Genomic DNA, 27,478 nt, shown 5'->3' with positions numbered 1-27,478 from the left:
TACGCCATAATCTCCTGTAAGTAATCAGTGTGAAGGTATCGGACTCTACGGTAAGAAATAAGAAATACGACATAATATTATCTTTATAAAATATAATCCCCTCCTACCACTACCGAACCACCCCAAAACCATGACAGTTGGCTTTAAGATATTCAAAAGATAGTGTAATACCAATTTCAGTCATGGTAATCAGAAACGGTTCGAGTAACAATAAATCCAGATATAACAACCAGAAACGGCATTTTAATAAATACAAGACTGACAATCAGAAAAATGTATCCATTAATATAAATTTATACTTTTACATTAATAATTTATTTTGTGATGATCAAAAGATACAGTATGTAGTGATGGTATCATGACAATCAGAAAATAAAGTGATGGGAGTCAGGCGGTCAAGCAGGATGGAACAGGGGCAGAGATAACTGGGTGGTGGTGAGTCAGGCAGAGAGGCAGTAGGTGTGTGAGTGGTAGGAACAGGAAGCCCACTACTTCAGCTTGTTGCTTAAACACATATGCCTTCAGCGTTGTCTTGTATCCAGTTGAAGAAGGCTGTAACGTGTGAATAAGTAGAATTTGCAAAAGTAAGACAAACAATATAATATTTTACCCTATTAATAGATTTGATAAAAAAAATCATAATATTTACACAGGGTTTGATAAATAATCCATGATGGCTGTTTGTATAACTTATCAAATTATGAGGAAATTACTGATATATCTCCGTGTGGGCTGAATGTAATGTAGTTTATTATTATCAGGGATATTTTCACTTGTTGTAGCTGTAGTGTTTCATTGCCATGTACATTTACACCTACTATTGGATTAGTATTTCACTACCATGCACCTAAAAGCCTACATGTAACCATGCGAGTATAGTGATGGTAGTCTGTAGGTCAGGAGTGTCCACGCTGTAGGTCAGGAGAATGAACAATCTAGTACTTATATAGTTCCTCTGGTGTGCTAATGCAGACAAAATTCCCTGGACACTTGGCAGTATGTGGCATATAAGTGGAATTGTAAAATATTTTCTCGGATTTTTCTGTGTATAAACCAATCTTCTATATGACCCACAAGTAGTTGTCAGATATTGCCAAGTGTTCAGGTAATTTTGTCAGCAACTGTACAGTGTACTGTAGGTCAGGAGATAGTGTATTGTATACTGTACTGTAAGCTGGGAGTGAGTAAACTAGTGTAGTGCTTACAAGGAACTCTGGTGTACAATGTGGCACTGTTCTGACCGCAATTATTTTGATCAGTTGACATAATACCAATGACTTCATAAATGCCACTATTGTTGTAGATCAGTACGCCTTCGTCGTCTTTCTGAAACACACAAAAGATACTTTAACTGTGAGTTTGTCTGTCAGTAAAATGTTCCAGGTTAATTCGTCTCACTTTCAGAGAGGAGGTGAAGGCTTCTGCCGCATGTGGCATTCTTATATACTTGGTACTACTGTACTTGCTTCCATTAGCTTCCTTTCTGATAACTACCTTCTCTGTATTTATATTTTTTCGAAACTTCTGTCTGGCCATAAACGATCATATAGATCATACAAATACATGTATATGAAAAGTTGCAAAAATAACCTAACCTAGCCTAGCTTTAACTAACCTATTTTTGGTATAATTTGGATATCTTAAGACTGTAAGCGACGCCGTAAATGAAACTGAGCAAATTTTACCACATGCAAATAAATTTCCATCCAGTTTTAACAATAATTGTTTTGTTTTATCCCTATTCGGCAATAACTCTGGGTGTTTCATCGCTAATTCATCTTAAGCTGACCACTGTTATGACATTCTAATCGATTCTTCCAAAGTTAAATTACAGAGTTAAAGGCACCACTCTATCCACACACATTGGTTCGTGCACAAAGGAGTTCTCTCTCATACATCTCGATAACAGTGGTACATATAAACTCCTCTCACACTCGCCTCCTCATTACACGCCTCGCTTTTGCTTCTCGTACACTCTACATACTTCGCCATGTCTCATCAGCTCTTTCACTTTAATATGAAACGATAAGAGTTTTAAACACTCACGTTGCAGAGGACATTGTCATACGTTTCGGCACAGAAGAATATGTCGGGAATATCTTCATTCTTGTTCTTCTGACAAGCCTCGTTTGTCCGGATTACCACATCTACTTCTTGCAGGGTCGACGCAAATTTTCCTTGATCTGATAAAGAAAAAAAATATCAATTTATCTTTCAGTAAATGGATTCCTTTATTTGTCATAGAACACAAGCATAATGTTAAGTTACCTAAAACCGTGGAGCAAGATATTCGTGTTTGTGTCCATCTACCTGTGCGTGGTTGACAGGAGCGGAAGAGTGAATACGAAACTTATTTTGCCTGTTTCTTTCTACTTATCTAGATATGTCCCACCAACATCATGATTCTCCTCCAGGGAACACGTCTTCGCACACACACACAGGGTGAACAAAACAAGGCCTCCATCGGTAAACCCACTTTCCCCCTAAAAGTTTACATAAATAGGTATACTTAAGCAAACCATCTGAGTCTAATGAACAGTGTTGTGTCCTGCTCGGTCAACCAAACTGGTAATATTTTAAAGAGATGGTCAGTAATATAGTCGTCTTTAATACTGAAGTCAATTTTACTTTTTGTGATCTATTGTTTATTTTTGTCTGGATTTTGATAAGAGTAGTACAGGGGGAAATTAACATTGTAATAAATCATATGACAAAATATTATATTAATGAGTTTTATTCATACACGTTTCATACACGTTATAATTTCTGCGTAATGTGAACCACTGTCAGCGCTTCTGTTAGGGCAATTACATACTCAAATTTTTTAGGTAGATGAGTGTATAACAGTTTGACATGTATAACAGTGACAGGTGGCCAGCAGCTGAACCCTCTAGTAGAAAACACCTAAATTATTTACGTATCGCCATCGTGATGAAGATAATAAACAAGTGACACTCATTTACACCAAGTACAATAAACTGTATTGATACAATTTGTTGTCGTTAAGTTCAGAGAAGTAAAGTTTATCGCTCACCTATTTTCGTACGAGCCCAGCTAATGACAGCGGCATTTTCTCCCTCGTAGGTATGGTTCGTATCCGCTGGTAGACACACTGGAGCCAGGCCATTGTCGCTCAAGTCTAGTGAGATCCCCATCTTGAGGAGGGCTATGTCGTATCCTTCAAAGTGATTGTCATAATTTTCGTGGATTATTTTCTGAAAAAAAATATAAATTCATGCTTTTCATAAGACACAGAAAGTAATTGTAACTTGATTATTGCATTTTTGTGTACAGAGAATGATTCCGGGTTATGAAAGGCCCATACGACCACGTAGTAATCGCTACAATAAGAACAGCCCAATTCCTACCATTTTAAAATTATCAACAACTCGTAGTTAACAAGTATGTTTACTCCCTGCCAATCTTACTTTTACACAGTTACGAGGTAGAAATTCCTTATTAAATTACTCTCTCCTTGTTATTTAATATACTGTATATGTCACTCAGGTCAATAAATAATCCACTCCCCAATTATGTATATTTTATCTATCTGTTTATTTACGTTAAATAGGAATAACTACAGATTAACGATAACTTCTACATATTTATTTATTTCAATTTTTTTTAAACTTCTGACTGACCATAAACGATCATGTACTGTAGGTCCTAAAGGTACATAAAAATGAAAGGTTTTATACAACACCGAACCTAACCTAGTCTTGCGTAGCGTAACGTAACGTAACGTAACGTAACCTAACCTAATCTAACCTAATCTATCATATGATAATAAACGAATGTCTTAATGAAATAGTAAATATTTCCATGTACAAATTAACTCGTGTGTGTATATATATATATATATATATATATATATATATATATATATATATATATATATATATATATATATATATATATATAAATAAATATACACCAGTCCCAGTAAAACGAGGAGTAATCATTATTTATAATATATCATTTCTATTGAAACAACATTCAACCTCACTCACCTGTTCGACTGAAAAGAAAGCTTCTGAGTCGGCGTCACCCACCCGTACGAAATGGTGGTCAGATCTGGAGAGGTAAAGATCTTGTTGTACTGTATGTCACCTTATAATGAATGTCGACATAGGTAATGCTATTATGATTAATTAAGGTCGTATTTTATACATTTTTCTTATTACAGTTTTTAGAATGCGTGTATAGTTTGAACACAATAAACAACTCATTACTTCTCTATATCCATACATTACGGTCTCAGCCAGCCAGGTGACATGCGCTCAACAAGTCGTATGTACTGTACACACTCAAGGGTTCAATCACATCGTGGCACATTTCAGTGCGCCCTCCAGCAAGTATAGGACATGAGGTTTTCTAACACCAAATAATCTTCAAAAGAACAATTTGTAATTTGTTCCTTACCAAATTCAATAAATGAAATAGGAAAGAAATGTTGATCTGTGTGCAAACCTGATACCAATCAACGATGTTGTTTTTGTACTTGAGTTTAAGCCAACCATTTAAGTGCATGCTTACGAGGAATATTCATCCCTAATTATCATAATTTTCTCAATTTGGACGAAATATTAGCAATATTATAGTAGAATGGTATATGATACTATTATTGACTGAGTGAATAATACCGTGTGTTGAGAAGTGACTTGACCCAGGAAACACTGTTGACAACATTGTTGAACGCTCAACTGTCGCAGAGAACTCGAGAAGTATAGACTCACGCCGAGTGACATCCTCCAGAGTGACAGCCTCGTGAGTGACGACCTCGAAAATACTATCTATCCATATCATACACTATAATAATTATCATCCAATTGACAAAAAATAACAGTATCAGTCCAGCAGGTGTGAAACCGTTGATTACGATGAGTTAACCCTTTGAGTACAATGTCATCGTATAGAAGAAAATTGCTCACCATAATCAGAGGGTTAAGTTATTGTACTCAGGGGGTGCCACCGTAATAGAACGGTAAACCCAGGAACTAAATTACTATATACAATGATTTAAGTCTTCATAGTCAAGGGATTAGGTTTTTATACTCAATGGTTTTTGTTCTCAAGAGAATTGGTCATCGCATTCAGAAGGTACTTACTGTTCAACGCAGTGGGCAGCAGTCATGATCCACACGTCAGATAATATTACTCCAGCACATTTGAAGTGAAAATTTTGGCCTCTCAGTTTAAAAATGGCAACCTGCCAGGGATATTTAGTCGCCAATGCTCCACTTCCTTCAGTGGCGTCGGAGATTCCACATCCTGGATATTGATAATACACCTTCAATTAGGGGCTTCAACAACTATGGTCATTAAGCATGTTTACTAAGTTAGTCTATACTCTAAACCACATCAAACGATAATAGGAAATCAAAGGATTGAAATGATGATACCAGGAAACATAACCTATATGGGCATACACAGAAATTTTAAACAAATATACCAGAAAAGAGGAAATATATGGAGTGGATCCATTAAAAGTAAAGCCAATAAGATCCTGTTTGAGGCAAATAAGTAAAATACACGATCAGAATGTGTAAAAGAACCGTTCAGTAATGATGATGGACTGGAGCCCTTGTAGAGGTATGAAGAGAATAGGAAATATAAGTTGAGGAAGTTGTGAGCCAGAGTAAAAATGAAAACGTTTGTGGGATTTTATTTTTATTTTTATTTTTTTTATGGGGATTAGCCCACCCGGGCATAGGTTACTGACCCACATCGGGGCCTGGGGGGCGAAAATGTAGTAATAATAATAATAATAATAATAATAATAATAATAATAATAATAATAATAATAATAATAATAATAATAATAATAATAATAATAATAATAATAATAATAATAATAATAATAATAACAAAGAACCATAAAGAAATAAAAAAATAAAAAAAGATCAAAAGTGAGAAACAATATATGTATGTTGTGTTGTCAATAGTAAGAGAAATAATTGAGACCCTGCAATTGGGTGTAAGTGAGGCAGAAAGTCAGATCAGCAACCAGGGACTTGGTCACAATTTTCGTGATGCCATATGGCAGCAAGGTCTTCCATAGACAACACATTATGCTTCCAATATCTTCCCAGGCGGTAGTACCTCCCTGTTTGATAGCTGCCTCCTACCTGCTGATGAGATTCCTTCAGAATTTATAAATCAAATGGGATAGAAGGGGATGAAACGTTTGAATCAAATATGTAATATTATATAGGCTATTATTACCTAAAGAGTCAAGAGCCTCAAACTGAATCGACTATAGAACATTTATCTTAACGAGTCATGTCTGCAAAGCTTAATTAAACATAATCTTATATAGAATAAAAACTAAAATAATCAGTGAGTTATATTAAGATCAAAATGGATTTTGAAAGGGAAAGGAACTAAAGAAGCTGCATTAGGTTTGAGAATTTGGGAGGAAAAGGCTTTGGGGTCCATAGAAATTTATATATCTCTTTTATTGGTTTTAATTGGGTTTCGCATAATAAATTAATAAATGTTTTAGATAAAATTGCTATGAATAAATGGTATATTAGAATTCTATAAATTTCTTGCTGGAAACAGGAGACGGCAGTGTTAGTAAATAATGACCTCACCAATTGGTTCCCAGTTAGACAGGGAGTAAGACGAGGCTGCCTCTAATATCCCCAACAATGTATAATATATATTCAGAATTTTATATGAGAATAGTTCTAAATAATAATGAAGGAATAAAAGTTATTGGTAAAGTAATAACCAATAAACACTCTGCAGATGATACTGGTCTTCTCACCGACAGTAAAGAGGACGTTACCAAAACTGTTTGACAAATCAGTGGAAAAGGTTGAAGAATATGGGCTGAGATTTAATGTTGTAATGACGAAATAAATGGTTGTTTTCATATTACAAATAAATTCTAAACTACATTAAGATAGCCAAGAGAGACAAGTTTGTGTGCTTAGGAAGTAGCATTAGCGGTGATGGTAGATATGCAAAAGAAATCAATCACAAGAACAGGTGAAGCTAAAACAGAATTTAATCTAAAAGACCTGATATGAAGGCATAATAATTTTAATTAGAGAAAAACGTTGTTGAAATCCTATGTATGGCCAAACTGGTGTATAGGTAAGAAGCATGGGCACTTTCAGCAGACACCAGAAAGTACAGGTATAAAGCCTTTTGAAATGTGTTGCTACAGGAGACTGCTAAGAATAAGTTTAACTGACAGGAAAACAAATTAAGAAATAGAAGGACTAGCAAAAATATCATTCAAAATATTTGACATTTATAGAATAAGGAAAATTAAACACTTGGGATATAAAATTAGGGATGAAGGAGACACACAGACAACCCCTCACCTCACCTCACCTCTCCGTTCAGGGCGATCTAAATTATCCGCTTTTACAGAAATAATAATAATCTTCTAGTATCATACCTATTGACATCATGTTTTAACCCCGTTCATCGAAAAGGCGAAGCGACGATAACAATAATAACATCCTATCAATGTGTAATATTCATTAATATCATATCAAGGGTTCAAATTTTCCCGGTGTGTGTGTGTGTGTGTGTGTGTGTGTGTGTGTGTGTGTGTAGATGTAATGTATGTGTTTGTATGTGTATGTGTGTGCGTGTGTGTACATACAGGGTGGTGTAATGCGTATAGTGTGGCAGTATTATGTTAGTGTTAAGGTGCAAGCACTGCTTGCTTCCTTTCGTTTTCAGCAGCTGGCTAGCCTTCGTGGCGAACAGGGAAGCAACTTGCATAAGTCCTGCACTGCCAGTACACAGCTTCTTCACCATCAAGACTTCTGCTGGGCCTCCTCGTGGCAACACACGGTAACTGGGTGCCTTGTGAGCCCCAGGCCAAACCAGCAGGGTATCTCGGAGCAGCGGTCGGCTCCAGAGGGACAGCACTTAGGCCCACTGGCATGTGGACGCGTCATGGCGCCTACCAACCAATGCCCTGCTGCCATGTGGATTAACCTTGGTAGGTATAGGGCTACAGGTGTAAACCCGAACGAAAAATCTGTGGTGGAGCCCCGCATCAGGCAGACATGCTTACAGAGCTCCAACAAGACCCCAACGGCGGTATAGGCGGAAGAGGTGACTATACTGGAGGACAAAGGCAATGTATGATGGACAGGCTACTAAGGCGAAACCCAACAAACTGGGCTATCGGCAGTCCATTGCAACTCTCCCTCTCCCCAGTCATTGCAACACTTGCACCACTGAATCAGGAAAAGGAAGAGCCAAGATATGTGGTTGCAGCCTGTGCTCCTGCCTCACCACATAAATCAACTTACGAACAGCCATCATCCAGCACATCATAGTTCTTATCATCATCATAACCCCTATTCCTCAAAAATCCTATGGCGATGGACGAGAGGCGACGGGGACAGGCAGAGATGACTGCCGGGAGTCTCTTAGTCACAACTCTGTACATTGGCGTCATAGATAAGATGATCTTTTATGCACTGGGATTTAGGCAGGAGTGCAATTCGGTCCTGTCTGTGCGACTGAGCAGCCATTTCGAGGAACAACTCTGTTCACCCCACATGGGGAGGGGGCTAGAAAAGGTGCCCCAAACATAGCCTGCCTAAAAAAACAACCAGACTGGGCACCCACACCCAATAAGGTCATCCTTAAGTGGTCTAAAACACAATCATAATCACAGATCAAAACAAAAATAAACTATACAACCTCTTATGGTCCCTGCATGGAATGTCAGGACCCTTCTGGATACTGGCACAAATGAGCATCCTGAAAGAAGAACTGTCCCTGTGGCAAAGGAGATGGCAAAGTATAACATCGACATGGCAGCCATTAGTGAGTCTCGGCTCTCAAACGAGGGTCGACTCACAGAATGGGGTCTGATTATACCTTCTTCTGGAAGGCTAAATCTACTGCGGAGAGAAACTGCATTTATGGAGTTGGGTTTGCCATCCGCCAATGTATCCTCCATAGACTAACTGAAATGCCTGTTGGGATCACGAGCGCCTCTTGACGCTCTGAGTCCCACTGAATCACTGACGTCATGCCTTCTTCATCATTACATATGCCCCAACACTGGATGCAGAAGATGGCATCAAGGAGGCCTTTTACGCCGACCCTGACAAGAGTGCTAACCTCCATCTCCAGAGAAGATAAGGTTGTGCTCCTCGGCGACTTCAATGCCAGAGTTGGCAGAGATGCTGACATTTGACAGGGGATCATAAGGAGAAATGGACTAGGCAAATGAAATTCCAACGGTCTACTCCTCCTCAGCAAGTGTGCTGCACACAACCACACAACTTTAGTCAAATAGATTGGGCCAACCTTATGGGTAACTCAGAATCAGAGGATTTTCTTGAAACAGTTCAGAACTGTTTCCTAAGTCAACAAATAGCCGAACCCACCCTGGGTAATAATATAGTAGATTTAGTTCTGTCAAACAGAGAAAACCTCATAAGTAATGTCAAGGTAGGGAATGAACAAGCTAACAGCGATCACAAAGAAGTGAGAGTCAAAGCAAAACTTAATGTCGGTCACAAGGAAAATTCCATTAAAGTCCCAGATTTTAGAAGGGCACACTTTGATAGGTTGAAAAGGCAGCTGAGAGAAGGGGTATTACGTTTGGGGGTAAATTACATGATTTCACGTGAGGTGACCTCACACAATGTACCTACAGAGGGCGACCTCACTTTACCTGGTAACCTGACAACGATAACCTCACAAAATATGATGTTTGACGATGACCTGATCACGTGATCTAAGGTTAACAAGTTCCACAACAATTTAAATAATGAGTTACTTCATGCACAAAGGCAGAACATACCACACAGAAAACTCAGATCAAACAACAATGACGCCAAAATGGATAAATAATTATTTAAAAAATATTATTGGACAAAGGAAAGCTATCGGTAGGAGAACAAATCATTATGAAATTTACCTCTGAGATTATTATAAGGTATTGGCCAGTAGGGTTAACACCGAGATAAGAAAAGCAAAGAGGAATAATGAACTGAAGGTAGCAAAGTACAGGCTAAAACATCTTAATTTTCCTCTTCTCGAGAGACTTAGAGAGAGGGGCGATATGATCGAGGTGTATAAATGGAAGTCAGGGTTACAGAAAGGTGATATAACAAAGGTATTGAAACGATCCATCCAGGAGCGAACTCGTAGCAATGTTTTAACTTAGACAAATTTAGATTCAGACAAGAGATAGGTGGTAAACATTGGTTTGGAAATAGAGTAGTGGATGACTGCAACAAGTTACCAAACAATATTCTTACTGCATCTCATGGGACATGGGATGTGGTAGAAATGGAGAGAGGGAGGAGTGTTGTTTTGAAGTGAGTGATTTCGTCAGCACCGGGTCCATTAGCGTTCTGATATCGGGCTGGTGGCCATGTGTGTATTAGTGAGGGTCAGTGTGTGTGGTACAGTGAGCAGATTAGGTGGTCTATTAAGTGGTCCGGAGACGCCTTCTAACTGATATCAAGCAACTGTACATCAGTGACCTAACTCAAATAGTTGGTGAGTGGAAACCGAAGAGTTCAGGGTATGGTGACAACTCACCTCTGATCGTTTGCCATTGTACTCACGCATGTTATTCCAACAGACCCGCCACAAGTGAGTGTTGAACATTTGTATTATTGTATTCAGAATTAAGCCAACTTGGGAAGTTAATCACTTGATTGTTATTGTTATCGGATGTGAGTTAAAATATGATGGACACCGTTTGTGTGTTTGTTAGTTACAACTGATAGTGGGACAAGTATTTCCAGGTATGAACGAATAATCATTTGTCGTGTAATCCTGGACGGATCTCATTAAACCCCGCTCTCACCCGAGTCTGGCTACAATCTTCACTACTTGAATAGCCTGGATAGCTCCAAACATAGTTTGGATGGATATATGGGCGATAGGGGTTGGGTGTAAACTGGACTGCCCAGTATGGGCCCATAAGCCCAGTGATTCCTCTGTGTATGTGGAGACCGCTGGTCTGGTTCCTTCTGACCGCCCGACACACCGGCCTGGTTCCTTACTCCTGACCGCCTGACACACCAGCCTGCTGCCTTACTCCTGACCGCCCGACACACCTGGCTGCTGGCTTACTTCTGACCGCCCGACACACCTGCCTGCTGCCTTATACCTGCATGCTGCCTTACACCTGATCGCCTGATGCACCTGCCTGCTGCCTTACTTCTGACCGCCCGACACACCGGCCTGGTTCCTTACTCCTGACCGCACGACACACCGGCCTGGCTCCTAGTTCTGCCTGCCAGATACACCCCCCTGTTGCCTTACACCTGACCGCCCAATACACCTGAATGTTGCCTTACACCTGACCGCCCAATACATCAGCTTGCTGCCTTACACCTGACTTAAAGCTGGGCATTCATTGATAGCTGGCAACGATTCTATGGCAACGACTACCTGTACAGTCGTGACGGAGTACACTTGTCTCGTGCGGGGTAAAGACGTTGTCTGCATCCCTGGAGCGTGAAATTGTCACTCCAAAGGGGTGGGGGGTTCGCCAATAGAGAGAGCTCGGGGAAAGTGGGAGTCAAAAAACAAGCAGGTCCTGGGAAGTAAAATTGGTAACTCAGGACAAGGGGTAAAACAGGACCAGGGAAGAGTAGGTTTAAATGTATACTATACAAACAGTAGGAGCGTTAGAAATAAAATAGACTTGCTGAGACCGGTTATATGTACCGAGAATGTAGACGTCATTGCAATCACCGAAACTTGGATGAATCTGGCGAGCAAATTTTTTTTATCAGAGTACCACATAGAAAGGTACAACCTTTTTCACAAGGATACATTAAAATGTTGTATTAATAATTCAATAAAGGGTGAAATAGGAACCGAGTCTGTTGGGTAGAAATCACGGAAGGAAGAGAAAAACTAATTATGGGAGTGATTTACAGGCCCCCAAGTCTTGGGAAAGAAGCAGCTCAGCCCATATGGCAGGAAATGAGTAGGGCAGCAAAATATAACAACCCTGTGCATTATGGGGATTTCAACTTCAGAAATATTGACTGGGACAACATTGTAGGTGACTATAAATCTGAAGACTTCCTAGACGCAGCACAGGACAATTTTTTGAAACAACTAATTACAGAACCTACTAGAGGTGACAATATATTAGACCTAGTATTAACAAATAAAGAAAATATAATCAGAAATATCACAGTAGGGGAAGAACTAGGTAACAGTGATCACAGAGAAATCAGGTTCACCCTAAATTGGGAAACGAAAAACAATGACAATATGGTCAGAGTCCCAAACTTTCGGTTGGTGGATTATCAGGGGTTAAGAAGGTACCTAGGTGAGGTCACCTGGGAACAGTCACGACAGTCCCCAGTAAGAAGGGGTGAGGTCATAGATGACACAACAATTGATCACTAGTATACTACATAAAGCACAAGAACAAAATATACCATACAGAAAAATTTGGTCAAATAAGAATGAGCCAAGGTGGATGACCAGAAAACTTAAACATGACATAGGAATAAAGAAAGGAATATATAAGAAATTAAAGGGAGGGCAGGAGCAGCTCAGAAATAGGTATAATGAACTATCTAGGAATGTTAAGAAAAATGTGAGGAAAGCAAAGAGAGACTATGAAATCAAAATAGCAAGAGAATCCAAGGCAAATCCCTAGGGATTTTTCCAGGTATATAGAACAAAGGTCAAGGATAAAGTTGGGCCTTTAAAGTCAGGGAGGGGAGAAGTGATAAATGGCAGTGAATAAATAAGCAAAGCATTGAACAGCTACTTCTTATCAGTTTTCACAGAAGAAATTCGAGAGGAAATTCCAGAGGTTGAACTGATATTTAGGGGAAAGGAAGAAGAGAAATTAAAGAATATCACTATCAGAAAGAGGATGTTCTTAAGAGGATAAATAAACTAAAGAAGACAAAATCCCCAGGGCAGGATGAAATTTTCCCTCAAGTCTTGAAAGAGTGTAGGGAACAGATTAGCGGACCCCTCGTAAATTTATTTACAAAATCATTAGACACGGGAGTTGTGCCAGACTTGTGGAAACAGGCAAATGTAGTACCCATATTCAAAAAGGGAGACAGAGCAACAGCGTCAAATTACCGGCCGATCAGTTTGACGTCAGTAGTGGGGAAATTTCTTGAATCAATTATAGCAGATAGCATCCGATCGCATTTAGAGAAAAGCAAATTAATCTACGACTCGCAACATGGGTTTACAAAGGGAAAATCTTGTCTAACAAATCTGCTGACTTTTTCAGGAAAGTCTTCGAGGTAGTAGATAATGACGAAAATTTTGATGTTATTTACTTAGACTTTAGCAAAGCATTTGACAGAGTACCGCATCAGAAGCTTCTGAAAAAATTAAGGCTCATGGTATCGAGGGGAAGTTTTCAAATTGGATAAAATCATGGCTCACCGATAGAAAGCAGAGGGTCAGCATAGATGGTGTTAAATCTGAGTGGGGCCGTGTAACCAGTGGGGTTCCCCAGGGGTCAGTACTAGGCCCACTCTTGTTCAAAATCTACATAAACGATCTAGATACTGGGATCAGCAGTGACATAAGCAAGTTTGCGGATGACACCAAAATAGGGCGCCAGATTAATTCGGGGCAGGAAGCAAATGCATTACAGGAGGATCTAAATAAACTGCAGGGGTGGTCTGAAAAATGGCAAATGAAATTCAACACCAGCAAGTGCAGCGTACTTAATAAAGGAAGAACAAATACTGTCAATGTATACAGCCTTAACAACATCAACCTAGAGAAGTCGACTTGTGAAAGAGACCTAGGGGTACTTGTAAGCCCGGACCTACGGCCTAAAAATGCCTAGAAAACAGTGCGTTAATGTTCGAAATAAGGCAAACAGAGTATTGGGTTTTATATCTAGAAGTGTAAGTAATAAGAGTGCTAGTCAGGCCGCACCTCGATTATGTGGTCCAGTTCTGGTGCCCTTATTATAGAACGGATATCAATTCACTGGAGTCGGTGCAGCGAAGAATGACGAAAATGATTCCGGGACTTTGAAACCTTCCAGATCAGGATAGGTTAAAGAAACTAAACTTGCATTCCCTAGAAAGACGAAGAGTGCGGGGAGACATGATAGAAGTATTTAAGTGGGTGAAAGGAATCAATAAAGGGGATATATATAAAGTTCTTATAATATCCGAGCAGGATAGGACTCGGAGCAACGGATTTAAGTTGGATAAGTTAAGGTTTAGGAGGGAGATAGGACGGAACTGGTTCACAAATAGGGTGGTGGACGAGTGGAACAAGCTTAGCCACTTTGTAATAAGTGCTGGAACGCTGGAAAGTTTCAAAAGGAGGCTGGATAGATTCATGGGTGATAGAGAGTGGTAATAACTCTCCTCGACAGGAGCTGCCATGCACAAGCCAACCGGCCTATTGCAGACTCCTTATTTTCTTATGTTCTTATGTAATAAACTTACCACAGTCGATGGGGCATTCATCACCGGTGGCTCCTGTGGGTACAAAGGAAATATTAATTTACTTCTAGTTAAATGTAATTTATCACATGTGTTTACAATAGGTAAGAATAAATATTTTTGAATTCTAGATGTGATAAACCCAGCTTTTGTTTGTTTTAGGGTAAACATATAACATGGAGCGAATGGAAGCAAGATCAATAGTGTTTCCTCTCTGTGTATGTGGAGACCGCTGGCCTGGTTCCTTACTCCTGACCGCCCGACACACCGGCCTGCTGCCTTACTTCTGACCGCCCGACACACCTGCCTGCTGGCTTACTTCTGACCGCCCGACACACCTGCCTGCTGCCTTATACCTGCATGCTGCCTTACACCTGATCGCCTGATGCACCTGCCTGCTGCCTTACTTCTGACCGCCCGACACACCGGCCTGGTTCCTTACTCCTGACCGCACGACACACCGGCCTGGCTCCTAGTTCTGCCTGCCAGATACACCCCCCTGTTGCCTTACACCTGACCGCCCAATACACCTGAATGTTGCCTTACACCTGACCGCCCAATACATCAGCTTGCTGCCTTACACCTGACTTAAAGCTGGGCATTCATTGATAGCTGGCAACGATTCTATGGCAACGACTACCTGTACAGTCGTGACGGAGTACACTTGTCTCGTGCGGGGTAAAGACGTTGTCTGCATCCCTGGAGCGTGAAATTGTCACTCCAAAGGGGTGGGGGGTTCGCCAATAGAGAGAGCTCGGGGAAAGTGGGAGTCAAAAAACAAGCAGGTCCTGGGAAGTAAAATTGGTAACTCAGGACAAGGGGTAAAACAGGACCAGGGAAGAGTAGGTTTAAATGTATACTATACAAACAGTAGGAGCGTTAGAAATAAAATAGACTTGCTGAGACCGGTTATATGTACCGAGAATGTAGACGTCATTGCAATCACCGAAACTTGGATGAATCTGGCGAGCAAATTTTTTTTATCAGAGTACCACATAGAAAGGTACAACCTTTTTCACAAGGATACATTAAAATGTTGTATTAATAATTCAATAAAGGGTGAAATAGGAACCGAGTCTGTTGGGTAGAAATCACGGAAGGAAGAGAAAAACTAATTATGGGAGTGATTTACAGGCCCCCAAGTCTTGGGAAAGAAGCAGCTCAGCCCATATGGCAGGAAATGAGTAGGGCAGCAAAATATAACAACCCTGTGCATTATGGGGATTTCAACTTCAGAAATATTGACTGGGACAACATTGTAGGTGACTATAAATCTGAAGACTTCCTAGACGCAGCACAGGACAATTTTTTGAAACAACTAATTACAGAACCTACTAGAGGTGACAATATATTAGACCTAGTATTAACAAATAAAGAAAATATAATCAGAAATATCACAGTAGGGGAAGAACTAGGTAACAGTGATCACAGAGAAATCAGGTTCACCCTAAATTGGGAAACGAAAAACAATGACAATATGGTCAGAGTCCCAAACTTTCGGTTGGTGGATTATCAGGGGTTAAGAAGGTACCTAGGTGAGGTCACCTGGGAACAGTCACGACAGTCCCCAGTAAGAAGGGGTGAGGTCATAGATGACACAACAATTGATCACTAGTATACTACATAAAGCACAAGAACAAAATATACCATACAGAAAAATTTTGTCAAATAAGAATGAGCCAAGGTGGATGACCAGAAAACTTAAACATGACATAGGAATAAAGAAAGGAATATATAAGAAATTAAAGGGAGGGCAGGAGCAGCTCAGAAATAGGTATAATGAACTATCTAGGAATGTTAAGAAAAATGTGAGGAAAGCAAAGAGAGACTATGAAATCAAAATAGCAAGAGAATCCAAGGCAAATCCCTAGGGATTTTTCCAGGTATATAGAACAAAGGTCAAGGATAAAGTTGGGCCTTTAAAGTCAGGGAGGGGAGAAGTGATAAATGGCAGTGAATAAATAAGCAAAGCATTGAACAGCTACTTCTTATCAGTTTTCACAGAAGAAATTCGAGAGGAAATTCCAGAGGTTGAACTGATATTTAGGGGAAAGGAAGAAGAGAAATTAAAGAATATCACTATCAGAAAGAGGATGTTCTTAAGAGGATAAATAAACTAAAGAAGACAAAATCCCCAGGGCAGGATGAAATTTTCCCTCAAGTCTTGAAAGAGTGTAGGGAACAGATTAGCGGACCCCTCGTAAATTTATTTACAAAATCATTAGACACGGGAGTTGTGCCAGACTTGTGGAAACAGGCAAATGTAGTACCCATATTCAAAAAGGGAGACAGAGCAACAGCGTCAAATTACCGGCCGATCAGTTTGACGTCAGTAGTGGGGAAATTTCTTGAATCAATTATAGCAGATAGCATCCGATCGCATTTAGAGAAAAGCAAATTAATCTACGACTCGCAACATGGGTTTACAAAGGGAAAATCTTGTCTAACAAATCTGCTGACTTTTTCAGGAAAGTCTTCGAGGTAGTAGATAATGACGAAAATTTTGATGTTATTTACTTAGACTTTAGCAAAGCATTTGACAGAGTACCGCATCAGAAGCTTCTGAAAAAATTAAGGCTCATGGTATCGAGGGGAAGTTTTCAAATTGGATAAAATCATGGCTCACCGATAGAACGCAGAGGGTCAGCATAGATGGTGTTAAATCTGAGTGGGGCCGTGTAACCAGTGGGGTTCCCCAGGGGTCAGTACTAGGCCCACTCTTGTTCAAAATCTACATAAACGATCTAGATACTGGGATCAGCAGTGACATAAGCAAGTTTGCGGATGACACCAAAATAGGGCGCCAGATTAATTCGGGGCAGGAAGCAAATGCATTACAGGAGGATCTAAATAAACTGCAGGGGTGGTCTGAAAAATGGCAAATGAAATTCAACACCAGCAAGTGCAGCGTACTTAATAAAGGAAGAACAAATACTGTCAATGTATACAGCCTTAACAACATCAACCTAGAGAAGTCGACTTGTGAAAGAGACCTAGGGGTACTTGTAAGCCCGGACCTACGGCCTAAAAATGCCTAGAAAACAGTGCGTTAATGTTCGAAATAAGGCAAACAGAGTATTGGGTTTTATATCTAGAAGTGTAAGTAATAAGAGTGCTAGTCAGGCCGCACCTCGATTATGTGGTCCAGTTCTGGTGCCCTTATTATAGAACGGATATCAATTCACTGGAGTCGGTGCAGCGAAGAATGACGAAAATGATTCCGGGACTTTGAAACCTTCCAGATCAGGATAGGTTAAAGAAACTAAACTTGCATTCCCTAGAAAGACGAAGAGTGCGGGGAGACATGATAGAAGTATTTAAGTGGGTGAAAGGAATCAATAAAGGGGATATATATAAAGTTCTTATAATATCCGAGCAGGATAGGACTCGGAGCAACGGATTTAAGTTGGATAAGTTAAGGTTTAGGAGGGAGATAGGACGGAACTGGTTCACAAATAGGGTGGTGGACGAGTGGAACAAGCTTAGCCACTTTGTAATAAGTGCTGGAACGCTGGAAAGTTTCAAAAGGAGGCTGGATAGATTCATGGGTGATAGAGAGTGGTAATAACTCTCCTCGACAGGAGCTGCCATGCACAAGCCAACCGGCCTATTGCAGACTCCTTATTTTCTTATGTTCTTATGTAATAAACTTACCACAGTCGATGGGGCATTCATCACCGGTGGCTCCTGTGGGTACAAAGGAAATATTAATTTACTTCTAGTTAAATGTAATTTATCACATGTGTTTACAATAGGTAAGAATAAATATTTTTGAATTCTAGATGTGATAAACCCAGCTTTTGTTTGTTTTAGGGTAAACATATAACATGGAGCGAATGGAAGCAAGATCAATAGTGTTTCCTCTCTGTGTATGTGGAGACCGCTGGCCTGGTTCCTTACTCCTGACCGCCCGACACACCGGCCTGCTGCCTTACTTCTGACCGCCCGACACACCTGCCTGCTGGCTTACTTCTGACCGCCCGACACACCTGCCTGCTGCCTTATACCTGACCGCCCGACACACCTGCCTGTTACCTTCCATATATGCAATAGATTCTTATCCTGATGTCTGACCTCCAGACTCTACATTTCTTGTGATAATTCAAGTGTAACTGCAAGAGAGAGAGAGAGAGAGAGAGAGAGAGAGAGAGAGAGAGAGAGAGAGAGAGAGAGAGAGAGAGAGAGAGAGAGAGATAACAAGATGAAGATGATGATAGTGCCATGGGAACCCATCATCTTCAACACTACTGTTTCCTCGCCTGTGTTAATATTAGCGTTCTGGAGATGAATATAATGTCAGTAACTTGTGATACTTAATGTAAACAAAGATTACACTTCCATACATCAAGAATTCTGTTTTTTATCTTAAGTACCAGACGTTTGATCACCAAGAGAATCGCAAGTAGAGGAATCTGTAGCTTACATGTGTTAGGTAAACCAGCCAGGAGTACGGTGATGAGATTTGTTCGTAATTCAACCTTATTATCTACCAATATGAGACCCATGAACTTTCTCATCAGGGAGGAATAAAGAGGCTGGATATAAAATACATTTAATCTGGGAGGAAAATACACTGGCGAAGACAGCCTCAGGAGCTAAAGGAATCGCTAAAATCTAAGTGAAAATGTAACACAAACTCACCATAAACACTAACAGTGCAACTGAAGCCAGAAAATACAATTGAAAAATCTGTCTGGAAAAGGACTATCAATTTATTCCCGGTGGTGGTAAGCTGCACTCCGGTTTCCACAACTCCATCATAACTGTCAAGAAGAATAGTACACATTAGTTATAATTTTTCACTATTCAATTTCACAAGTGTTGCCAGAACACCCATATTATACAAGAAAGTAAAAGAAAATCAAATCCAATGAAGCAAGATGTAGAGTTTTCCCGAGGTCCACCAGACTGATGATCAGACCCCTGCCTACTGGACCCTACAACATAACCTAACCACTAGAGATGGGAACCATTGTAATGGGACCTAATGGCTGGGGCCCATTTAAGTAGTCAATAGTAATAACAGCTTTTTCGCGGAAATTTTCAGCACTGCGTCCTGATTCATAATGATTCAGTACATAGTTTTTGTCCCCTAACTGTGTTAAGAAAATGAATCTGGTTTAGGAAGAGTCTCACAGTACTATTGATGCTTCTTCAAGAGTTAAGTTTTGTTTTAATTGAGGCGTTTATGTGCACTCTTACATCTGCTGAAGATTATTATTTAACGTACGAGCCTTTGGTGATCTGAGCCTTGGTTATGACCTTCACAGTTACTTATCAATGTACACCTTGTGAGGAGTAAAAGTTCGTTGTGGCTTTAAAGTTGAAAATGGATTAAAATGATTCTTTTTTCACTTTTAATTTTTATAATACACAGACAAAAACATGTAATATTATGACGTTATTTAATTTCCCAAAGATATTTTTCTACACACGATGACGTTCATTAAGCAAATCAGGTAAAAAACTCCTCTGGTGCCAAGACTTTTACCTAAAACTCACTCTCCACAAGATCAATTCGTAAGATTCCACAAAACAATGGCATCATAAATGTGGCACAGACAAGTACTCAGTGATGAGTGACTTCATTTGTTAAACCTAACTATCACTTATAGCTAAACACTCACAGACTATACTCATTGATGGCTGAAGCAGGTAATGGTGTTTTTACAAACATGATCACTTTGCATTTCTTTAATTTGTTTACTTAAAAAATTTCTCCTGATAGTATAATCTGCGAGTGAGGTGTTTGTCTTACCTTACACTGGCAGGAAGGAAGAAATATAAATGATCAAATATTTCTTCCAATTCGATTGGGCCACACGTGACATCAAGTGTACTGCCCTCATCAGTCTGTTAAACAATCAAAGAAACATTATCAAACAATGAGTATCATAAAATGAATCGTCCATGGTAATAGTGTTTCATTATATAGACAGTGGAAAATGATGTCCAAATAATATCATTTACCCTTGTTCATAACAGCAAACAAGGATATATTTAAGGCAAAAAATCAAATACTTTATCAAAGATATAAATAAATGGTCATTATAAAACTGGTAAACCTTTATATACCCGAGTATTGACGTATAAATTACTAAATTTGGGACGCAACTTGAAAAGAATATGACACACTCACTTCGAAGGTCCATAACTGAAATGTAAAATTGAAGTAATTTCCAGGGTAATTATCAGACTGAATCACGGCCTGGCAAAATGGGCGGAGATAAGTGTAGGTGTCACACTCAGATACAGGTGCTGTATTTTCTGAAATGGTTAGAGCTTTGTTAATGTGTTCCCCACCCGTGTTCAGTTGCAACATACAGTCGGTTCCCTCCACAGTTGTCAGTATCCCCCTCGTCCTACGGGTCACATTTATAATTAGCTTATAGTTGGTGATCTTTGTCTTATATTACAAATTATAAATGCCACATTAACATAAATATGTTTAATACACATAAAAATAACCAAACGGCCTTACATGACCCTCAAGGTAATGACTGGTTTAGTGTCCAGGGAGTTTTGTTCGAAATTTATCTTCGTATTGTTATGAAATTAGAGCAGAGTTAAAGTATAGTTATACCATAAGTAATCATCTCCACAAAACGTCGTGGTTCGTCTCTTTCCAACTTAAGCAAAAATCAGTATTTTATTGTTGGGTGACTTAGTTAACTTCAGTCATACTGTAAGAGGTAGTTCAGGCCTCATTTATGAACTATATATATATATAATTACGTCGAGTGAGAGCCTTAGTGTTTTCGAAGTTCATTGTCGTTGTTTTAGTATCACTGTTATTGCTGGCAGTCTCGCCAGGCTCCACCACCTGACTACCCTGGGCTCCAAAGACGAGATCTTGTTGTTGATCAAAGCCTTGCCACTTGCTGGAAGAGAAGTGAAATAAATACCATCTGTCGTCTGTGTTTATTTTGATACATTAGTTATTATCATGTGGGAGTCAATATATATTCTGGACAATTTGGAGGAAATAAAATTGTATATATTATTTTTGTCTTTAGCGGACAGAAATTATTCAAATAAGTTTATTATAAAGTCATTGTTATTGACAATAAATGCCAATTATACACCAGTATTCACATATCCTATATATTATATTAAATATAAAGGGTGTTTGGGATATACGTTTCCTAATTCTGGAATGTATTAGTGAGACATAAATAAGGATAAATGACTCCATGACCATAGTGTCAATACCCCATAGTCTCTGAGTTATTACCACAACATTGGGTAGGAAAGGACTACAACAAGTCTACGGACATAAATAGAAATTATCAAGCCCTTTTTAAAACAGGTGGTAACTTTCATTTACGGTAAAATACATATCAGATTACATCTATCTGTATATAAATTATACTAATAACACTGGTTCTTTAATTTATACTCTGTAGATTTTATCACCTTCCATTCCCAACTGTCATGTGTTATATCTCAGAAACTATGACACTATGGTCATAGTTATCCTCATATACAGTATGTCTCAGTTATACATCCCAGAATTAAGAAATTTATTTCCGAAACGCCCTGAAAACCCTGCATATATATATATATATATATATATATATATATATATATATATATATATATATATATATATATATATATATATATATATATATATATATATATATATATATGTATATATATATATATTATTGTACTATATAGAGATAAGTGCCGATTAACGATATATAGATTTTTCTTTTCTTGGAAATATAATACATGAATAGTCATACAAAACCTAACCTAATCTAACCTACGTTAGGCATAGTTAGCTTATTTGATGATGGTAAAATACGTCTTAAATAAAACAGAGAAAGTTAATTCATATACAAACAAATTTCTATTACGTTATAGCAATACATCCAAAAATGATCCATATTTGGCAAAAATCTGTTGCCTTTTAAAGCTTACCCGGCGGTTATCTCTCGTTAACCTGACACGTATATACTGTGTGTAGTACGGGGTATGTGTTGTATTATCATCACAACTTAATACTTTGCTTAACGTAAAGGATGATAGCAGACTTACCTGATAGCATCAAATGACTTGGCGTCACACCTGAACCACACACACTGAAAAAAATATATCAAAATCCATCAGCAGAAACTTGCAGTAAGTGAACAAGTTTTTAGAATATTTTGAAGGCAGTTCAATAAAAAAAACACTATTGAAGGATTTACTAATTAACTTAGTAAATATTTTTTATCAATTCATTAATCACCAAATTGAAAACAGAAGTTTACAGTTTTGACCAAAAGTAAGACACCTGTGACTTACTGAGGAAAGGTATGGCGTGGAACACCTCCATCCATTAAGGTAACAATAACAGTCCTTATCTCTGAGACAACAACAGCAGCGTGTTTGTTATCTTGCCATAAAGCGTAAGTCTTGAATGTTTTTGTTGTGTTAATTAATAAAATGTGAAATGCATGTTTATATTATCTGATCTGTTTTTCCATTCTTGTCTATTTTTACATAAACGCATCATTCCCGTAGCAGCAAGGAACCGTGTTTTGTTTTATACTTTTGCCAGTTCCACTCACTCCACTGTAAATCTTATGTTGCCTCCATAATTGTTACCTCTCATGTTCGAGGCTGGCTGGCCAATGGGCCACCTCGCCATGAAATTATTTAAGGTGTAGGAACTATTGCTAATATAACAACTGCACCCTAAGTTAGCTGTATGACTCGGTGTCAAGGAAAAATCCAAGAAGACAGGAAAACTCGCCCTGTACTGGCTACCCATTACCCCGGACTACAATCCGCAAATTGATTAACATCCGTGTTCCCATTTAATGTTGGGTGGGTAAAGGTAAATGGCGTAATTAAATTTACACATAAATTCAAACCGACTGGGAATCGAAACCGGGATCATTCGTTTGGAAAAGCAAGTATACCGACGATTACACCACAGGCCAAGCGAGTATACCAACGTTTACAGGCTTTGTGTGCAATATAACAGTCTAAAACTACTTTTAGTATCCTGGTGGTCTAGAGGTAGCATTCCCCGGTCACAGTCTTGGGCCGTGGGTTCGAATCCTGGCCGGGTGAGGTTGTGATTATATATATATATATATATATATATATATATATATATATAGTCCAAGCAATACCTCATATATATATATATATATATATATATATATATATATATATATATATATATATATATATATATATATATATATATATATATATATATATATATATATATATATATATATATATAATGTATATAGTACAAGCAATACCTCACTAGTCATACCGTACACTTAGTTCCCGTGGAGTGACTAACGCTTGTTTGTGTAAATGGTCGCCTTGTTGAGTTACATCGCTCACGGCTTCAGTTGTTGTCCTCACCCAGCTAAAACCGAGTCATGTTTTTCAGAGAAAATTAACTCGTAATTCACAATTATTTCACCATCCAATAACCAGGAGCCTTCCAAACCTCATAGGCCTTTTTTCTGCATTATTAATGGTGACACAATTTTGTAGGAGGAATTAGTGACAGCCGAATGCCTTTCTACAGAGAACGACGGTTGGTGCGACTAATCGTGTAGCAATTATGTTTGGCGGGAGTTAGAAACACAAGACCAATTCTCTGTGGGCATGTGTGTGTTAGGAGTGTTGAACGGTATGGCTGGTCGGCGGTCATGGCTGTGGTCAGCCCTTCTTACAAGACAACATAAAATTATATTATAATATTTCATTATTCTCACGTGTCTTATACATTATCTTTATTATGTAACTAACAACCAGCCCCCCCCCCCTCCCCAATTGTACAGCCTTTTTCACTTCCAACTGGTATAATCAGCGTTGTCATTGCACATTCTCCGTGTTGTGTGAACCCCGGGAGTATCGAATTTGAATCTGAAGCATTCACGAGCTAGGGAGAGAGGGAGGCCAGGGGAGGACTGGAACCGGTGTGAGTGGGTGGCGGGCTAATGCGGGGTTTGAGGAGGGTCAGAGTGTAGGGGGCTAGACAAGGCTAGAAGGGTGGGTAGAGTTAAGCAGTTACCAGGGCAGTTACAATGCAGGATATATTAAGCAAGGGTATAAATACCCAGGACAAAACACACAGTATGAGTAGAATGTGTTACAGCACATACGGGTGGTATTCTCAGCTTGTGTTACAGGTCTGAACCATTTATGCATATTTACTGTCCAGAATTTACGAGATCATTGGCCACAGTGACAACACAACCCCTCCCCCCAAGGCGCACACACATGTACCTGCCATGAAGTATTGCCTCCCTGTCCTTCCCTCCTGCTGAAACCTAAGCAACTGTCACTTATTCCATGGGTGATAGAGGGATAGGCTGGGGCATCTACATATGGTGTCCATTTACGACGGGGTTGTATTTATAACCCACTGAATAACAGATGCATTGTAATTTAATTGCATAATCATCATCACAGTATTAGTGTAATGAACAATAAGAATATACCCAAAAAGTTGTCAAACACAATTATTTTAAGTAATAACACCATGAAAATAATACATTAGTGAACAGAAGTTATATCTGTATTATTCATTTATTGATTTATTTATTACTATTATTATTATTTTTTAATACAGATTACTGTACTACCTATCTGTTGTCTACTGGACGGTGAGGTGAGGTGACGTCGGGAGTATGGGGTACAGTGGGTGTTAGCGCTGGGCACAGTTTAGGGCACTGATGCACCGTGTTTAGTAAGCAATCCCCATTATGTGAATGCAGATACTTTATAATTTCTGGTGTTTGTTTAAATTGGGAAACATCAATAACAAGTTGTATTATGTGGACATAAAACACAGCTTTCTAACTTTTGGCAATACCTGTGCCACGGCAATGTGTGCCGTTGCATGGGGAGAAACGTTATATATATATATATATATATATATATATATATATATATAAGAATTTGTTGTTTGCTAGACTACAATATCATATCATCTAATAGATTAAATTATATGATGGTGTTGCTAAGAGATTATGCACTGGCATCGCGGAAATCATATACTTTATGGTAAAACGGCAAAAAGGTGAAAAATGAAGAAAAAATCGGCTATAGCCATTGTCTCAGATTTCGAGGCATTATACGAAATGTGTGTAGATGGTTATAATCACGTAGGTGGAGGGTGACACACCTGAGTGTGGGAACATAAGTGTGGTGAAGGTGGAGGGTGACACACCTGAGTGTGGGAACATAGTGTGGTGAAGGTGGAGGTGACACACCTGAGTGTGGGAACATAGTGTGGAGTGTTGTGGAGGTGGAGGTGACACACCTGGACACACACCTGAGTGTGAACTTAAGTGTTGTGGAGGTGGAGGGTGACACACCTGAGTGTGGGAACATAATGTTGTGGAGGTGGAGGGTGACACACCTGAGTGTGGGAACTTAAGTGTTGTGGAGGTGGAGGGTGACACACCTGAGTGTGGGAACTTAAGTGTTGTGGAGGTGGAGGGTGACACACCTGAGTGTGGGAACATAAGTGTGGTGAAGGTGGAGGGTGACACACCTGAGTGTGGGAACATAAGTGTGGTGAAGGTGGAGGGTGACACACCTGAGTGTGGGAACATAAGTGTGGTGAAGGTGGAGGGTGACACACCTGAGTGTGGGAACATAAGTGTTGTGGAGGTGGAGGGTGACACACCTGAGGTGTGGGAACCCAAGTGTTGTGGAGGTGGAGGGTGACACACCTGGGTGTGGGAACATAAGTGTGGTGAAGGTGGAGGGTGACACCTGAGTGTGGGAACATAAGTGTGGTGAAGGTGGGGGCACTTTGGGTGAGTGGGAACATAAGTGTGGTGAAGACGGAGGTGACACACCTGAGTGTGGGAACATAAGTGTGTGGTGAACACACCTGAAGTGTTGTGGAGGGGAGGGTGACACAGAACATAAGTGTTGTGGAGGTGGAGACACACCTGAGTGTGGGAACTTAAGTGTTGTGGAGGTGGAGAGGTGTGAGAGGTGGAGGGTGACACACCTGAGCAGTGGGGAAGTGTTGTGGAGGTGGAGGTTGAGGAGGTGGAGGGTGACACACCTGAGTGTGGGAACATAAGTGTTGTGGAGGTGGAGGGTGACACACCTGAGTGTGGGAACATAAGTGTTGTGGAGGTGGAGGGTGACACACCTGAGTGTGGGAACTTAAGTGTTGTGGAGGTGGAGGGTGACACACCTGAGTGTGGGAACATAAGTGTTGTGGAGGTGGAGGGTGACACACCTGAGTGTGGGAACATAAGTGTTGCGGAGGTGGAGGGTGACACACCTGAGTGTGGGAACATAAGTGTGGTGAAGGTGGAGGGTGACACACCTGAGTGTGGGAACATAAGTGTGGTGAAGGTGGAGGGTGACACACCTGAGTGTGGGAACATAAGTGTGGTGAAGGTGGAGGGTGACACACCTGAGTGTGGGAACATAAGTGTGGTGAAGGTGGAGGGGAACAACTTGTGTGACGGAGAGATACTGACCAGAAGTGTAACGGCAAACACCAGCTTATTGGCTCTCATGGTGACGGGAAGCAGCTTGTCTGGCTTATCGTCAGCTTAAGAGACACACTCACTCAGGAAGAGATCTTTGAGCGCTATGTTGACGAAGGCTGGTGACAGTGGCCCTCTGGTGATGATGGCCAACTAGGCAAGCGGTTTTATACCTTGGTCGGGTCCCACCTGTGCCTCACACCTGTGCGCTGACACGTGTATTGTAAAACCTTCGTACCAACCACAAATTTACAAGGGATTCACAAAATATGATCAAAATGGTTAATTAAAAGTTTCTAAACATCCTCGTTCTTCCACGATTGAAAGACCGAATTAAAAGAAAATAGGAAGAATCCAGGTTGAAGTTGAGGGTAGCTATAGAGAGGTTGTAGGTGGCGTGTGGTGGTGGTGAGGGGGAGTGGGGTGGTGACTTTTTAACTTAAATCAAAGATTATAAATTTAGGTGCCAATATGTGAAATTGTAATAACAACATTGAAAATAACACTAAAAATAGAAATATTAATAACAGCAGAATGGTAGTCGGCAGCTACCAAACAGGGAGGTACTACCGCCTGGGA

At 39.7% G+C, this 27,478-nt stretch overlaps 1 protein-coding gene across 2 annotated transcripts; it reads right to left on the bottom strand.

Annotated features, from left to right (window-relative positions):
- LOC121866206 (chymotrypsin-like protease CTRL-1) lies at window positions 1-27,027 on the bottom strand. Of its 2 annotated transcripts, XM_042365811.1 has the most exons (14): window positions 26,891-27,027; window positions 22,461-22,504; window positions 21,150-21,295; window positions 20,554-20,681; window positions 20,173-20,267; window positions 19,056-19,177; window positions 18,069-18,101; window positions 14,418-14,450; window positions 5,109-5,271; window positions 4,011-4,074; window positions 3,035-3,215; window positions 2,047-2,183; window positions 1,206-1,326; window positions 1-552 (listed from the first exon to the last, which is right to left on the bottom strand). In XM_042365811.1, exons 1-14 carry the CDS (start codon window positions 26,927-26,929, stop codon window positions 506-508), a joined length of 1,353 nt encoding a protein of 450 aa, XP_042221745.1. In that variant the 5' UTR covers window positions 26,930-27,027; the 3' UTR covers window positions 1-505. The 2 variants fall into 2 exon arrangements, with proteins under 2 accessions (XP_042221745.1, XP_042221746.1); XM_042365812.1 differs by lacking the exon at window positions 14,418-14,450.
- Between the last annotated feature and the right edge of the window lie 451 nt (window positions 27,028-27,478).

This window comes from Homarus americanus, unplaced genomic scaffold (genome assembly GCF_018991925.1).
Source record: "Homarus americanus isolate GMGI-L3 unplaced genomic scaffold, GMGI_Hamer_2.0 scaffold52763, whole genome shotgun sequence".
Classification (NCBI taxonomy): Eukaryota; Metazoa; Arthropoda; class Malacostraca; order Decapoda; family Nephropidae; genus Homarus; species Homarus americanus.
This window is presented reverse-complemented; position numbering and strand designations above follow the sequence as displayed.